The sequence below is a fragment of the Musa acuminata genome, chromosome BXJ2-4, assembly GCF_036884655.1.
Source record: "Musa acuminata AAA Group cultivar baxijiao chromosome BXJ2-4, Cavendish_Baxijiao_AAA, whole genome shotgun sequence".
In the NCBI taxonomy this organism is placed as follows: domain Eukaryota; kingdom Viridiplantae; phylum Streptophyta; class Magnoliopsida; order Zingiberales; family Musaceae; genus Musa; species Musa acuminata.
Genome location: NC_088341.1, coordinates 47,677,563 through 47,692,614, shown reverse-complemented (window position 1 = coordinate 47,692,614; position 15,052 = coordinate 47,677,563). Strand labels below are relative to the sequence as shown.

General features: G+C 45.8%; 2 protein-coding genes, 1 long non-coding RNA gene and 1 pseudogene across 3 annotated transcripts; 3 read left to right on the top strand and 1 right to left on the bottom strand.

The window, feature by feature from the left end:
• Positions 1 to 1,701: 1,701 nt before the first annotated feature.
• LOC135611378 (pectinesterase-like) lies at positions 1,702 to 4,176 on the top strand (annotated as a pseudogene).
• A 925-nt stretch (positions 4,177 to 5,101) lies between these two features.
• On the top strand, positions 5,102 to 7,664 carry LOC135611377 (COBRA-like protein 10). The gene is made up of 2 exons (XM_065107117.1): positions 5,102 to 5,834; positions 6,013 to 7,664. Exons 1-2 carry the CDS (start codon positions 5,261 to 5,263, stop codon positions 7,434 to 7,436), a joined length of 1,998 nt encoding a protein of 665 aa, XP_064963189.1. The 5' UTR covers positions 5,102 to 5,260; the 3' UTR covers positions 7,437 to 7,664.
• Positions 7,665 to 8,344: 680 nt separating this feature from the next.
• LOC108952645 (uncharacterized) lies at positions 8,345 to 9,060 on the bottom strand. Its single transcript, XR_010486556.1, has 3 exons — positions 8,777 to 9,060; positions 8,626 to 8,691; positions 8,345 to 8,520 (listed from the first exon to the last, which is right to left on the bottom strand). It is a non-coding gene; the product is annotated as an uncharacterized LOC108952645 (long non-coding RNA).
• Positions 9,061 to 11,572: 2,512 nt separating this feature from the next.
• On the top strand, positions 11,573 to 14,595 carry LOC135581566 (glucose-6-phosphate/phosphate translocator 2, chloroplastic-like). Its single transcript, XM_065107119.1, has 5 exons — positions 11,573 to 12,343; positions 12,449 to 12,674; positions 12,839 to 13,061; positions 13,391 to 13,604; positions 14,184 to 14,595. Exons 1-5 carry the CDS (start codon positions 11,837 to 11,839, stop codon positions 14,193 to 14,195), a joined length of 1,182 nt encoding a protein of 393 aa, XP_064963191.1. The 5' UTR covers positions 11,573 to 11,836; the 3' UTR covers positions 14,196 to 14,595.
• The last annotated feature ends 457 nt before the right edge of the window (positions 14,596 to 15,052 follow it).

Genomic DNA, 15,052 nt, shown 5'->3' with positions numbered 1-15,052 from the left:
AAAGAAGGCTATGATACTTAAAGAATTTAAAAATTTTATTATGAAATAGATTATATTTTGTATTTTGTATTAAAAAATATGATTGATTTTTAAATTATAAATAGATTAAAGATTAGAATATAAAAAATATAAAAATATTATTTTATATTTATTTCTATTTTGATTTTTTTATCGTATACACATACAATATTGATATTACTTTGATTGTCATCATATATTTTTGCTATAAATTAAGCAAACGTTTTGTTGCATGAGTCGAGTCGTATGGTGCATAATGTCCTCCACTCTGTCTGTATATTATAAACACATCGGAAACTCTATCGCTTCTGTAACGAAGGTTTGACACATACACAGTATGTTGCAATTGATTGTCCTCGAACGTTTGCAAACCATGTAGTATATATGTATATATATATATATATGTATATATACATATGTGTATACATATATGTATTTATACATATATATATATATATATATCTTATGTTTTAAGTTAAAATTTCTAATTTCTTTCATCGTTCATATTCTTTGCCCAAAGCTAAAAAGGCGATCAGCCATTATTGATCGATCACCTATTAAAAAATAAATTGGTTGAAACATGCTTTCACGGAGTTCTAAACACATTGTGGGTGTACTTAATTGCGCCGTTCCTCCTCATTTCCCAGTCACGAAAAAGAAGTAGAGACATCATCATCATCATCATCATCATCATCATCATCATGTACTTGCACATGAGCAACATGTAGATGGGCTAAAGCTTTCGCACACCCTGAATTTGGAACCATGAGTACTTGATAAAAGCGTGGCCCTGATTTCCTATGATTTAGGATCATATGTCTGATGGTCCCCACCAATAATATTGTTGGAGCTTATCCACCAGAATGTGTACTCGAGTGTCTCCTGTGATTTTTAAGTTTGTCTGTCTGAGTGAGTGCCATTTTTCTAACAAATTTTAATAATAATATTCCTTTAATATTTTGGATGAGAATAGATTTAGAATTTAGGATTCAGAATTTTAATTTTGTAAGGACACCACAATAAGACCATTGAAACACGCACGCGTTCCCCTTCTCATACTCCTTGTAGCCCTTGATTCCTACTCTCATCCATCCATCCATCCATCCATGCACATGCACCCCAAGTTCCGGTGTCTTCCATCGGCATCGCACCCTCATTCCGCAATATATTTAATATATGTACAGCGAAGCTAGGAAAGCCGAATCTAACGCCGACGACGGTCGTCTCCCGTGCCTGCCCCACTTTCACCTTTGAGCTTCCAGTCGGGTGGGTTCTCTGCACGGAGCTGCCCTCCAGTATAATAAGAGGGGTAACGCAATACCTCGATAACGCCAACCACGTGGGACACTGTCAGATCACACAGCACTGCACATGTCACGTCCATGTGTTGGACACAAACAAAAAATCTGGCCGTCACGTTTTAACAGTACAAAAAAGTAATCCGGACGGGCAGCCATCGGTTTGATTATCCAACCGCATTGGCCACATGTCTGACTGAATATAAGAAACAATTAATAAGACCCATTTATACCATCATCCACCTTTCTGTATAAATAATTAATTATTCACTTTAATAAAACTCATCCATCCTCTTCGTATCTTTCATCGTGCTGCCAGCAAAATCTTATCTTCTCTCACATCTTATCTCTCTCCATCTATAAATGAACCACAAACACAAGAGGCGCATTCCCATAACCCATCACTTCCCACTGCCATGGCGGCACCCACCACTGAGCCTCTCCTTTCTTCTCCCGCTACCCACACCACCCGCCTGCCCTGCAAAGCTTTGCTGCTTACCCTGTCCTTGGCCACGGTCGTCTGTCTCACTGCCTTCATGACTATCCAATTAATGACCACCACCACCACCACCACCCTGAATCCCCCACTCCAGCCCTCTGATCTCTGCGCCAAATCCCCCAATCCCACCTCCTGCCATGCCATCGTCTCTCAAGTCATGCTCACCAGTGCTGAGAATCACCACCCAACCCCTGTCCAAATCTTCCGCTCCCTTCTCCACAATTCTTTAGTCTAACTCGACGCCGCTGCGGCCTCCGCCGCCGATATCCACCTCAGATTAATCAAGGAGCCCAAGCAGCAGGCGGCCCTCGCCGACTGCATGCAACTGCTGCAACTCTCGCGCGACCGCATCGTCAGCAGCGGCGACGCTGCCCGCACCGACGCTAGGACGTGGATGAGTGCTGTGCTCACTAACCACGCCACGTGCCTCGACGGCCTCCACGGCGCAGCGAAGTCAGCCATGCAGGCTCATCTCGAATCCCTCAAGGGTTCTGCCAGCGCGTCTCTCGCCGTGCTCCACGCGGTCCCCTCTTCGGAGCACGACAATGATGATGACATCGTAAAACCCGTCGCAACTTTCCCGTCGTGGCTGTCGCACCGAGATCGTAAGCTTCTACAGATGACCTCACCCAACGCCGTCCAGGCCAACGCCGTGGTGGCGAAGGATGGAAGCGGCACGTTTAAGACGGTACAGGCGGCCGTGGATTCGGTGCCAAATGGCAACAAGAACCGGTACGTGATCTACGTGAAGAAGGGTGTGTACAAAGAGAACGTGAGCTTGGGGAAGACGACGACTAACGTGATGATTGTTGGTGATGGCATGGACGCCACCGTCATCACCGGCAGCCTCAATGTGGTGGACGGATCCACCACCTTCAACTCCGCCACCTTAGGTAATGTTTTTCTCTAGCATACTGAGTATTTACCAACTTAATCTATCCACTACTATCTATGTATTAAAATTAGGTTTATGCAATTTATTAGTACATATTTATATACATGACGACACAAAATAATAAAAATAAAAAATATCTATCAGTAGATCCAAGTAAAAAGCAGGACTGGTGGACTATATATGAAACGATATGAGACAGAAAAAGAGGAATCAACCTTATCTGCCTCCTTGGGAAACGGATACACATTTCGGAGTTTGGTGTGGCATAAGTTAGAATATTAACATAGATCTCCGTCAACATAAGATATTAACATAGAGATTGCAAGAGGGATCATCGATACCTTGAATTTTGCATCTGTGTTCTTCTCTTGGCCGTAAAATTTTCGACCTTCTGAGGAAGAGCAAGTCCAAATGGAAGCTTCAGACCACAACTTGGAACTCCAAATAAGGACCATGAAGAAGAATATGTCTGGAGACATTACGAGTCCCAAGTTTAACAAAAGTTGTACAGAAATGTTTTTAGCCTTGTCTTCTAATTTTTCAAGCACTGTACTTTAATCTCCGACAAACAAACAAAAACATTCTCATTCCTCCGTGGCAATTCAATGCACGCAGCTGCTGTCGGCGATGGGTTAATCCTGCAAGACCTCAAGATCGAGAACACCGCCGGCCCGCAGAAGCACCAGGCTGTCGCCCTCCGCGTCGGGGCCGACCGCTCTGTCATCAACCGCTGCCGCCTCGACGCCTACCAGGATACCCTCTACGCGCACACCCTCCGCCAGTTCTACCGCGACAGCTTCATCTCCGGCACTGTCGACTTCGTCTTCGGCAACGCCGCCGTCGTGTTCCAGAACTGCAACCTCACCGCCCGCCGGCCCATGGACAACCAGCAGAACCTCGTCACCGCCCAAGGCCGCGAGGACCCGAACCAGAACACAGGAACGTCAATCCAGAACTGCAACGTCGTGCCCGCTGACGACCTCATCCCCGTCAAGGGGTCCATCCCGTCGTATCTTGGCCGACCGTGGAAGGCGTACTCGAGGACGGTGGTCATGCAATCCTACATCGACAGCCACATCAATTCCAAGGGCTGGCTGGAGTGGGACGGGGAGTTTGCTCTCAAGACTCTGTTTTATGGGGAGTATCAGAACAGGGGTCCGGGCGCCGGGACGGGCGGGCGGGTGAAGTGGCCGGGGTACCACGTTATCACCGACGCCAACACGGCCAAGGCCTTCACGGTGGCGTCGCTCATACAAGGCGGATCCTGGTTGAAGGAAACTGGAGTGGCCTTCGCCGAAGGGTTATGAGCTGCTGCCAGGGTACTTCCTAGGGGGGAGCTTCTCTGGGGCCTTCACTTGATCCTCGCTCTCTGTTCTGACGCAGAGCAGCTATGATGTAATAATGTCGAGGGAAAGCTGTCGTTTGAGATGTTTCCATCTATGATAGACCTCTGGATCGTTCAAATCCATCCATTCCAGACGATATTTGGAAGGGATGTACAAATACTATAGATATATGCTGACATGATTCAGGAGATCAACAAAAGTCAGAAAATGTTGATGATATAGCCTCCTCGCATCAAGAAGGCCTATACCACCTATTCTGTGAGCTTCATATCATTCATTCGCAGCTGAAACCAAGTAGTCTGAGAGATTTTACAGCAGACATCTTCAACCTCAACTCCACTGAAGCTACCACCTGCTTTCACGCCCAAGGAGAACAAGATGTGTGCAAATATAGCTTGTCGAAGCAGAACCGGCTAAAGAGTCAGAAGAAGGATTCGGGAACCATCTTTTTCTCTTAAAATTATCCAACCGATCAATCTGTCACCCGCCCGACGCTACCTCTATTGGATTCCAAGAAGAAACGTCCATGACATTGTATATTTTCATTTTATTGTTTCGAGTTAGCTTCGATCACGTACCCCCCTCCCCCCGGCATACCAACAAAGATATGCAGCGGCTAGAAGAAAAGAGGAAGGAAGGAACGGACTAAGCTTAAGGAACACAGAGAGTCGATCTCCGACGGTGGATAAATGAGTTTATCCTCCCCACACCTGTGTGGTTCCCGCTTTACACGCACAACAGCAACCCAAAACGAAACCCGCATGATCCTATCGGCCAATTACGCACGTGAAAATTTTGATGCATCGATCTCGTGCTACGGTGTCCTCTGCGGGCGGCTAAAACTTCTTATTTGGTTTTTTTCTTCTTATTTCGATTTTAATTTTAATTTTAATTTTGGTTCCATATGTATTTGGTGACCGGCCGTTAAACTGGTCCCGCCAATTGCGTGCACACGCCCAACGGTCCAAATATTTGAGCTTGACTCCGTCGTCCTCTCACCCCTCACCCCCTCCCCTCCCCTCCCCTCCCTCCCCTTAATCTCTCCCTCTCCGGAATCCACTTCTCTTACCATCTTCCACACATCAGAAGACATATTCCCATCCAATGCAATAGCTCAGGCTCAGTTCAAGGTTGCAGCTGATGCCTCACAATCCATTCTGTTCCTGATAAACTCAGACCTCTCTTGAAACAAGAACAAGCGCCAATGTCATCGCCTCGGCGACCGCCAAGAGCTGTCCTCCTCCTTGCGGTCTCCTTCATCACCTTAGCCATCTCCGCAGCCGTACGCGCGCAGGAGGACTACGACTACGACGAGAAGGTCAACCCGCCGCCGGCGGCCCAGGACAGATGCATTGGCGTCTTCCTCACCTACACCTTCATCTCGCGCACCAAGGAGTATCCGCACGTGAAGAACGCGTCGGCCCAGTCGTACGCGTTCAAGTCCACGGCCGCCGTACTGAACACCATGACCACGGACCTCCCGGCATGGAATATGTTCATCGGGTTTCAGCACCATGAGATTTTGGTGTCGGCGTCCGGGGCGGTGATAACCGACGGGACCGATTTCCCGGTTAATGTCGAGAATGGCACGTCCTTGTCGGGATTCCCGCAGACTGATCTCATGAATGCCATCGATACCGCGGGGGACTTGTCCCAGATTCGGGTAGAGATGCATTTCACGGGGACGCAGTTCGGGGTGAAGCCACCCGGGACCCCGATGCCAAGGACGATCAAGTTGCTTAACGATGGATATAAGTGTCCTGCACCCACCAAAAAAGGTAAAACTTGTTTTACTGCTGAACAGTGAACATTGGAAAGTTGATCTGCATGTACAGAGAACTTGACGATTAAATGAATCAGGGGAGGGGGAGGGGATTCGTTCCACTGCTCTTCCCACCAAAAATTACAAACAAGGTATAGGCTGTGTTTATTGGCTGTGCTGGTGTTTCATTTCAGGGAGCCAGATGTATGTTTGCTGCGTGAAAGACCCCAAATTCAAGGCTAAAAAAACGGAGGAAACCCGATTCCTTCCGCGCCGGTACGGCGACCTCACCATCGCCTACGATGTACTCCGGTCCTATGACAGCAACTATATGGCTCAAATCACCATCGACAATAACCACCCTCTAGGCCGCCTCGACAATTGGAACCTCACTTGGGAGTGGAAGCGGGGAGAGTTCATCAACACCATGAAAGGAGCCTACACCCTGAGGAAAGACATCTCAGACTGCATCTACGGTGAAGCCGGCAACTACTACCAGAGCTTGGACTTCTCCACCGTCATGAACTGCGAAAAGAAGCCCATCATTGTGGATCTCCCTCCCGAGAAAGAAAAAGACGATGCACTTGGGAACATTCCCTATTGTTGCAAGAATGGGACCCTCCTCCCCCCTACCATGAATATAACCCAGTCCAAGGCGATTTTCCAGCTTCAGGTTTACAAGCTCCCGCCGGACCTTAACCGTACCGTCTTCTATCCTCCTCAGAATTGGAAGATCAATGGCTTCATCAATCCGAATTACGTGTGTGGCCCTCCTATCAGAGTGAGTCCCATGGAGTTTCCAGATCCGAACGGTCTCATGTCGGAAACCGAAGCTATTGCCAGTTGGCAAATAGTCTGCAACATCACCAGGCCCAAGAGCAAGCATTCTCGATGCTGCGTCACCTACTCCGCTTTCTACAACGAGTCGGTCGTCCCCTGCAACACCTGTGCGTGCGGCTGCTCGGAGGACGCGGCGTGCAACCCCGACGCAACTGCATTGCTTCTCCCGCCGGAAGCTCTTCTGGTCCCCTCCGAGAACCGGACGGCCAAGGCCAAAGCGTGGGCCAGCATCAATCATCGCCACGTCCCCAATCCGTTACCTTGTTGGGACAACTGTGGCGTCAGCATCAACTGGCATATAGTGTCCAACTACAGAAAAGGATGGACTGCGAGGATCACCTTGTTCAACTGGGCTGACTACACCTTCAAGAACTGGTTCGTGGCGTTGGAGATGGATAAATTCTATCGGGGCTACGAGAAAGTGTATTCCTTCAATGGCACAAAGCTACAAGGCCCCGGAAGACTCAACAAGACCATCTTTCTTCAGGGACTGGAGGGTCTCAACTATCTGATAGCGGAAACAGATGGAAAGGACCCAAGCGTGGATCCGAGAGTACCTGGGAAGCAACAATCGGTGATTTCATTCACCAAGAAGGAAACTCCCGGTATCAACATCGTGAAGGGGGATGGTTTTCCTACCAGGCTGTACTTCAACGGACAGGAGTGCGAGCTTCCGGATGACATACCCACAGCATCCGGACCGCGGCATAGCGTTAGCCAACTAGCAGTAGTTCTATTTACAGTCGTGGCGCTTCTTTCCACGGTGGATTACTTTTGAAGAGTAGTCGGTGAGATCATTCATTGCTTTGTTCCTTCACAACACGAGAGTTGTCTGTGTAGCTATAGTACCGTCATCATATTCGACCTTGGTTGGAGGAGGATGGCCTCCGAATAAATCTCGTCCCACCATAAAACCTTCAAGCTGTTCAGGTGGGGTGGGACGAGATGGAGACAGTGTAACCTTATGACTCGAACAAAATTTTTGATGCAGGCACCACGCGGTGAGTGCTTCATTCAGCTGTATTTTGCTTGCTCACGAGACAAACACGGTAAACTACCTCGAGGCTATTATTTGAATGATGCAACCACTGTAAACTTATGCGTACGCTATATATAAAATTAGGTTTGACCTAATGGAATTCCAATCGCTTTAAGACATATACATAGCCTGATGAAATGAGCAGTGCTACGATGATGTGCTGTGTTCTGCTTGACGTAAACTTTGTTGGACTTGGTGTCCAAGATTTTGATCCAGGAGATTCTCGTTCTCGATTAGCATCCTCGGCGCTATCTCAAATTAAAGATCAAAAGGAAGTCATGAAGCATTATTATCATCAGCGCAATGTGTCAACGTAGAGAGGAAGACATGTTTAAGCATTATTATCATCAGCGCAATGTGTCCACGTAGAGAGGAAGACATGTAAACATGTCTTACTCGGTTTCTCGGACAGAAAGTTTCAATGCTTCATTTAATTAAGCATTCCAATCAACTATTAAGTCGTCGTTGAAAGTTCAACTATTTTCTATCATGCATACATCTTATAATCTCCGTCTTATATATATATATATATATATATATATATATATATATATATATATATATATATATATATATATATATATATATATATGTATAGAGAGACAGAGAGAAAGAGAGAGAGAGAGGATAGATACACAAGTATTTGTATTTTTTTCTCTTGGCAACGAAATGATATTTATCGAAGATAGCATCCTAAGAGGGAAAATGGAACCAAGCAAAGCCCCCTTTTGTTCAGATCTGTACATCTATTCGATCTCTCTATGAATTCAAATACATTTTCGTTTTCCGATTCCCATTCATTTCTGCAACCAGTATCCTCCTCCTGTAGTATCGAAGGTAAAGAAACCAAAGTTAGTTCTTTATATGAATAATCTATATATATCCCCAAAAAGAAATGAAGGGCAAGAAAAGCTGCATATTGTGTCACCTGCGAAGATATGCTGGGATCATCTTTCTTCCTTCTGTTCGTAGATACGTCCCTTAATTCACAATCCTAATTTAAGCATAAAGAGTTCAGCAAAGTGAACAATGATCGAGATCATAAAGAAAAAGTAGTACATGGATAAAGTTATTGTAACCTTGAAACTATCAAAAGGAGAGGTAGCAGTATCTCCCAAAGGGTCGTCATCATCCACGAAGTTCCTCTGCTTCCTCTTCTTCAAACGCAGCTTCCTGCATCCGTCGCTCTCCGATGGCTTCCATGCAACATACGAAGTAGCATCAGAGATCAGAGAAGACCCACTGCATGATGCCATGAAGTCTTCAAAGTACATGGTCCAACCGCTCTCCTCAGACCAAGCTGAGCCATCGATCGAGCAGAAACCACTGTTCGGAGATGAGGAGATTTGATCTTCCATCTCAAGGAATAGGAGATAGTTGGAATGCATATCAAAGAGGAGCCCTTGAGGGAGCTATTTATATGAGAAAAGAAAGAGACACAACCGACGCATTAAAGAATAGATAGGGAGTATCTTATTGGTGGTGTCGGCCAGAGGGAGCAGTTAGAAATCAAAACAGTGCTCGTAACCAGACGGACGGATGAGGGAACGTGCAGGAAGAAGGCTGGGTTGGAAGGAGGCCTTAATTTGATCGGAACGGAGGATATATATACATATATAAGGTAAAAACCTCTTTTCCAGGACTGAGACTTCCACTCATCTATGACTTTGGTCGGTCCTCCGGCAGTTGTTGGAACACCTTTCATATCAGTTAAAAAACAAAAATGGTGTTGGCTCCACGACTTGCAGATGTTTTTGTGGGCAGAAGAAACCTTCCTTTAAAAAAATAATAATAATTGGGCAGCATGGTGTCGAGACATGGGGGGTGGCATTCATCCATCATCTGGATCATATTGTGTATGTCAAAGAGAGAGAGAGAGAGAGAGAGAGAGAGAGAGGAGGTGCACACCTCCTCACCATGACCAAGCATTTGGGCACCACTTCTCTCGACTCCGTTGAATCGAAAACCATAATGAAATGGATTCTTCTAACGTAAAAGATGGCATTCGGAAAGGTTGACATGACGGCAGGATCTCGCTCCCACGTCCCCGGCTTTAAGAGCCTCAGATCTCCTGTTTGTTTAAGTGCAGCACTACCGATCTGATAAAAAGTCCTCAGCAAAATTTAAGACTACATAACCTACGGAACGTGAAGCATTATTCAATAGGCAGCCATACGTATGGAGATGATGGAGGCTTCATTCTTCCCACTCTGTAATAGATGAATGCATCATCATTTGTCAAGATCGAAGAATGATAAGGGTAATAGTCGAGAGTTAGAGAGAGAGAGAGAGAGAGAGAGAGAGAGAGAGAGAGAGAGAGAGAGAGAGAGAGAGAGAGAGCGAGAGAATTAGTGACATGAGGGACGTTAACCTGGAAATTTAGAGAGATAATGATCTACCTTAAACGGAACGGATGATGTTTTATTCCTTGTTTCTTTTTTAAATATAAATACAGAGATTAGGAAACCTGGATTTGACCAAGTCATAGTGATTTATTTATTTATTTATTTCTTTTTTGCCAATATGCGAGCAAGCCATAAATAAAATCCTTTTTCTAGACGGGCGTGACGTGATCCTGATGTCCTTCGAGGATCTTCATCATCTAATCTAATCTAATCTAATCTAATAGGATGATCTAGTGGCACTATGATTTATTATTTTTCTCTTTTGAGCTTTTGCTTCCGTGTATAAATACATGTTGTTGATGCGCTTTTCATCGTCTATGTTTTCTTTGCACCCTGGTGAAGTTTATCATAAAAACTATTGTATTCATGCGTTTTGTCTAATGTCTCATCAAACACATACTCTTTTGGCTTGGTGCATTTCTTTTCACATCAATCTAATCAAATTATATCTTCCAATACTGTTTCACCAATTATTGTTAATAAATTATTGAACGTCGATGACTCCACCACCTATATGTTTAGCGTTCTTTGTTAAACTTGAAGGTGTTGAACGCCTGTTGGTCTTATATACTCTCATACGATCTTCCAATATATATATATATATATATATATACGAAACAAACCCGGCCGCTACAGTGGCGTTAGTCACGTGAATTCCCCATTGGACTTGGTGTAAAGGCGGAAGAAGGCGCGGCGCAGCCACGGGAGCGTTGGGGGATGGATGTGGGTTCACCGCGATAGCCAACAAACAACTGTTGGTGCAATGAGATGCTGTTGTCTTTACCCCCCACACAGAACCGATGAAGACTGAACACGTAGCGTGCCCCGCGCCCCCACACACGACTGCTTTCCCCCACCTCGCTTCTCCTTCTCTCCTCCTCTTTCAACGGTGGAGACTCGCGTGCTTCCAAATCCGAGTCTGTGTTGTTTTGCTTGCTTTCTCGCCCCACATCGTGATGCTATTTCTGTTACTGTGCAAGGATATGACACAACTTAGGATCAAAGAAGGTAGGCATGTTTAATTGATCTCGCATCTGAAAGTTACTCAAGTGCCACTGTTCTGACCCATCCATCCTTGGCTTTATTTTCTCATGGGTAAGTAAACACAGAAGCTAAGAGGAAGGAAAGAAGGAAGGTGACGTTAGATCCAAGGGATGTTCCTCAAATCTACTCCCCCACGAGTAGAAGATCATGCTGCCTATAAGAAAACAATTATATGACTGACTGGCAAAAGATTCAGAAATTATTCCGATATTTTTTAGGAATAGGGGGGGTGTTCAGCTTTAGATTTTGTAGTAATAAAATGTGTGCTTAAATCGGAGGAGATCTGCAGATAGTAGCGCCATTAATTTCAGGAAACAACGACATTTCTATGAAGAAAGGCACAGTACTGTACGGGATGGATGCATCGGGCACCAAATATTCCTCCGTCTTCCCTTCCCGGCTTATAAATACACAACCGACCTCCCTTCTCCCCAAGCAAGCGCACGAGTAGCGGTGAGTTTAGGGATTCCTTCCTTTACGCAATCAACTTTTTTTTATCACCGAATGACTCGTAAAGACTATTCCTTTCCCCACCATTCATTCCTCCCCTAAAGCCACGTTTCTTCTGAGGGTTTGAACTTTGAAGCGCAGGAATTAAGCAAGTGGAAACCACTCGATCCCCTGTTGTTTGCGCTCAACGCCCTAACGATCCCATCTTGATCCCCATTCCGGTCAATCCTTATCGCCAAGATGATCTGCTCGTTGAAGTCGTCGTCCTCGGCCTTCGCCGCCACCACGGATCTCTTGCCGCCGAAATCGCGGATGACTCCGACACTATGCTTCGCCACTCTCCGTTGCAACTCCTTTTCACCGAAGACCCCGAGTTCCTCCCTTTCTTCTATTAAGCCCCTGTATCTGACCCCTCTCGAAAGCTTCGGCTCCGCGAAGCCTCGAGGCATGTCGCTGAAGGCCAAGGCCTACGAGGCGGACCGGTCCGAGAGCGTCGCGTTCCCGGACCACGAGGCGCGGGCGGCCGCGGCGCAGAAGCTCAAGATCGGCATCTACTTCGCGACGTGGTGGGCGCTGAATGTGGTGTTCAACATCTACAACAAGAAGGTCCTCAATGCTTTTCCCTATCCTTGGCTGACCTCCACTCTCTCCTTGGCGGCTGGCTCCCTCATAATGCTCCTCTCCTGGGCCGCGAGGGTCACCGCGGCGCCCAAGACCGACTTGGAGTTCTGGAAGGCTCTTGCTCCGGTGAGGAAATCAGGGTTCTCGGAGGATTTTATTAGGATTCAAAGCTTTGGTTTTCCTCCGCCTTTTTCATCTCAATCATCTTTACGCTGTACGGACTACGATCAGGTGGCGGTGGCGCATACCATCGGACATGTCGCGGCAACAGTTAGCATGTCGAAGGTGGCGGTGTCGTTCACCCACATAATCAAGAGCGGGGAGCCGGCGTTCAGCGTGTTGGTGTCGAGGTTTGTGCTGGGAGAGAGGTTCCCAGTGCCCGTTTATCTCTCGCTGGTGCCCATCATCGGTGGTTGCGCTTTGGCAGCTCTGACGGAACTCAACTTCGATATGACCGGTAGCTACTTACCTACCTGTGGAAACTTGACGCATTCATTCATTCATTCATTCATTCATTCGATGATCCTAGTTTGTTAAATGAAAACCTTTCTGGGAATATGATGCTTTGCGTTACGGATCTTGAAAGGCCCTCTTCCTCTCCCTTACCTGCTTTGGTTACAGGTTTTATGGGTGCAATGATATCAAACCTTGCATTCGTCTTTCGGAATATTTTCTCAAAAAGAGGGATGAAGGTGACATCCGTGAGCGGGATGAACTACTACGCCTGCCTGTCTATGCTGTCTCTGCTGATACTTTTGCCTTTTGCGATCGGGGTGGAAGGTCCCCAGTTATGGGCAGCTGGTTGGCACGAGGCTATCTCACACATCGGTCCCCATTTTGTCTGGTAATCGTAGCAGCGCTTGTATATATATTCCTTGTCAATCAACAGTAAATTAATTTGATTTCTCTACCTTCTTTCCACAAATCTATATAATTTCTATTGACCTAATATGTGTGTAGCATGTATGGATGCAAAAATTCTCAGAGATAATTTGATTTCTTCTACAAAAATTTCTCAATCTGATCTGTCCAAAGCTAAAACTTGGAGAATCTGTTTTAGCCTTTCGCGAGATTTATTTGTTATTTTATTTTATTTTATTGGTTACACCACATTATAAAGAGACTGACTGTTGTAGCTAATGCAGTCGGTGTATGTGAATTTAATTTGATTAGGTGGGTGGCAGCCCAAAGTGTGTTCTACCACTTGTACAATCAAGTTTCCTATATGTCGCTGGACGAAATCTCGCCGTTGACATTTAGCATTGGAAACACCATGAAGAGGATATCTGTTATCGTCTCCTCCATCATAGTCTTCCACACACCCGTCCAGCCCATCAACGCCCTCGGTGCAGCCATTGCCATTCTTGGAACTTTTCTATACTCCCAGGTAACCTTTCTCCCTTATTTGTTTTATATACTGCTGGAAAGATAACATCTTGGACAATTATCAAGAAAAGTAGAGTTGCTTTTTCGTATTCATTCCCTCTGAAACGATAGAAGAAGATGATGATGATGATGATGGATATATTGATGGTTGAACATGTTATGTTCACTGAGGTCTTTCTGATATTCTCTGATTAACACAGAAACTAGGAACAAGTTTACAGTGAAAATGAGCTCTCCATCAAATAAAATCCTTTTTCGAAAATTGACAGGCTAGCTTTTTCTTGATAAGCTGAAAAAACACAAGTGGCCCTTTTGGAGACCTTTTCCAACCATTGCAGTCCTGATTACCGTGGCATGCATTAGATACTAACTATTATGAGATTCTAGTGAACCGAGAAACTGTCTTTGTTGTATATTAGTGGTTTGCGGGTGCAATCATCATATAAACCAATAAGGGATCGAATTTGCTTCGGATTTATGATTAATACAACGTGCAATTCTCATTCTGTATGTCGCTTGTGAACCATGCATTTCTAGTCTGACAGAGATTATAAGCATCCTGTTCGTCAACGTGTTGCAGGCTAAGCAGTGAGTAGCAGAATCCTCAATATCAGAATCCTCCACCCGTATCAGTATTTCAAGTAGTTGCGATGTAGCTTGTTGTTTAGTGCAACGGAGGGGAGATGAAACTTAAGCTAGGCTTGGAAGGAGAGGTGCACGCACTGCATCATCGACACTCGGTCGTGGATAGAAGAAGACTCGTCTTCGAGAGTTGCAACCAGTAGCGGAACGAAATGATGTTTGGATGGGAGTACCTGCGATGGCAGCTAGTATGATATTATTGTCGGAGATATGGCTTATTAGGAATTCTGAAGAGCGCACTAGCGAATATATGTATTTGTGTGTGAATGTATTATGCGTTTGTTTTCAATGAAATTAGAAGCCTAGTACAATGGAATGGACGGTCTTCCTTGTGCTACGTCTTTTAGATACTGTTGCATGAATGACCTTTCTCTCTCTCTCTCTCTCTCGTTGTCATTTTTCCAGTGGGATTTGAGGACCGTCGACTGCCTTGAGAGTTGGCCCCCCTCGGTGTATGATTGTTGGGCACTGTCGTTGATCAGATCGATCGATCGAGAAAGAAAGATGGTGCTGCCCGAGCATGGAAATTAAAACCTTCGCGAGCTCTCCTTGTCCACATCTTTGAAACTGTATGACAACCTGCTTCCTTATCTTCATTGGCATCTGCTGCTGGTTGGTGCATCCAACAAGCATCGACTGTCCGGAGCATCAATCTTGCATGACTGTTTTTTGTTCGACGGTGGCTGCTGCTTAGCGGTCGTCGGCCCACCTCGTTCGTGTTCAGCAACAACGCCAACGCCAACGCCAACGCCAACGCCAACGCCAATCCTGCTCCCGCGTAATGTCGTCCAAGTGTCATACGATCAT

Bases quoted from the DNA above. Each gene is read 5' to 3' on its own strand.
- LOC135611377 (XM_065107117.1), top strand. From the start codon at position 5,261: ATGTCATCGCCTCGGCGACCGCCAAGAGCTGTCCTCCTCCTTGCGGTC. The intron at 5,835-6,012 runs GTAAAACTTGTT...GTTTCATTTCAG, and splicing joins TCCTGCACCCACCAAAAAAG to GGAGCCAGATGTATGTTTGC.
- LOC135581566 (XM_065107119.1), top strand. From the start codon at position 11,837: ATGATCTGCTCGTTGAAGTCGTCGTCCTCGGCCTTCGCCGCCACCACG. The intron at 12,344-12,448 runs GTGAGGAAATCA...GACTACGATCAG, and splicing joins TCTGGAAGGCTCTTGCTCCG to GTGGCGGTGGCGCATACCAT. The intron at 13,062-13,390 runs GTAATCGTAGCA...TAATTTGATTAG, and splicing joins ATCGGTCCCCATTTTGTCTG to GTGGGTGGCAGCCCAAAGTG.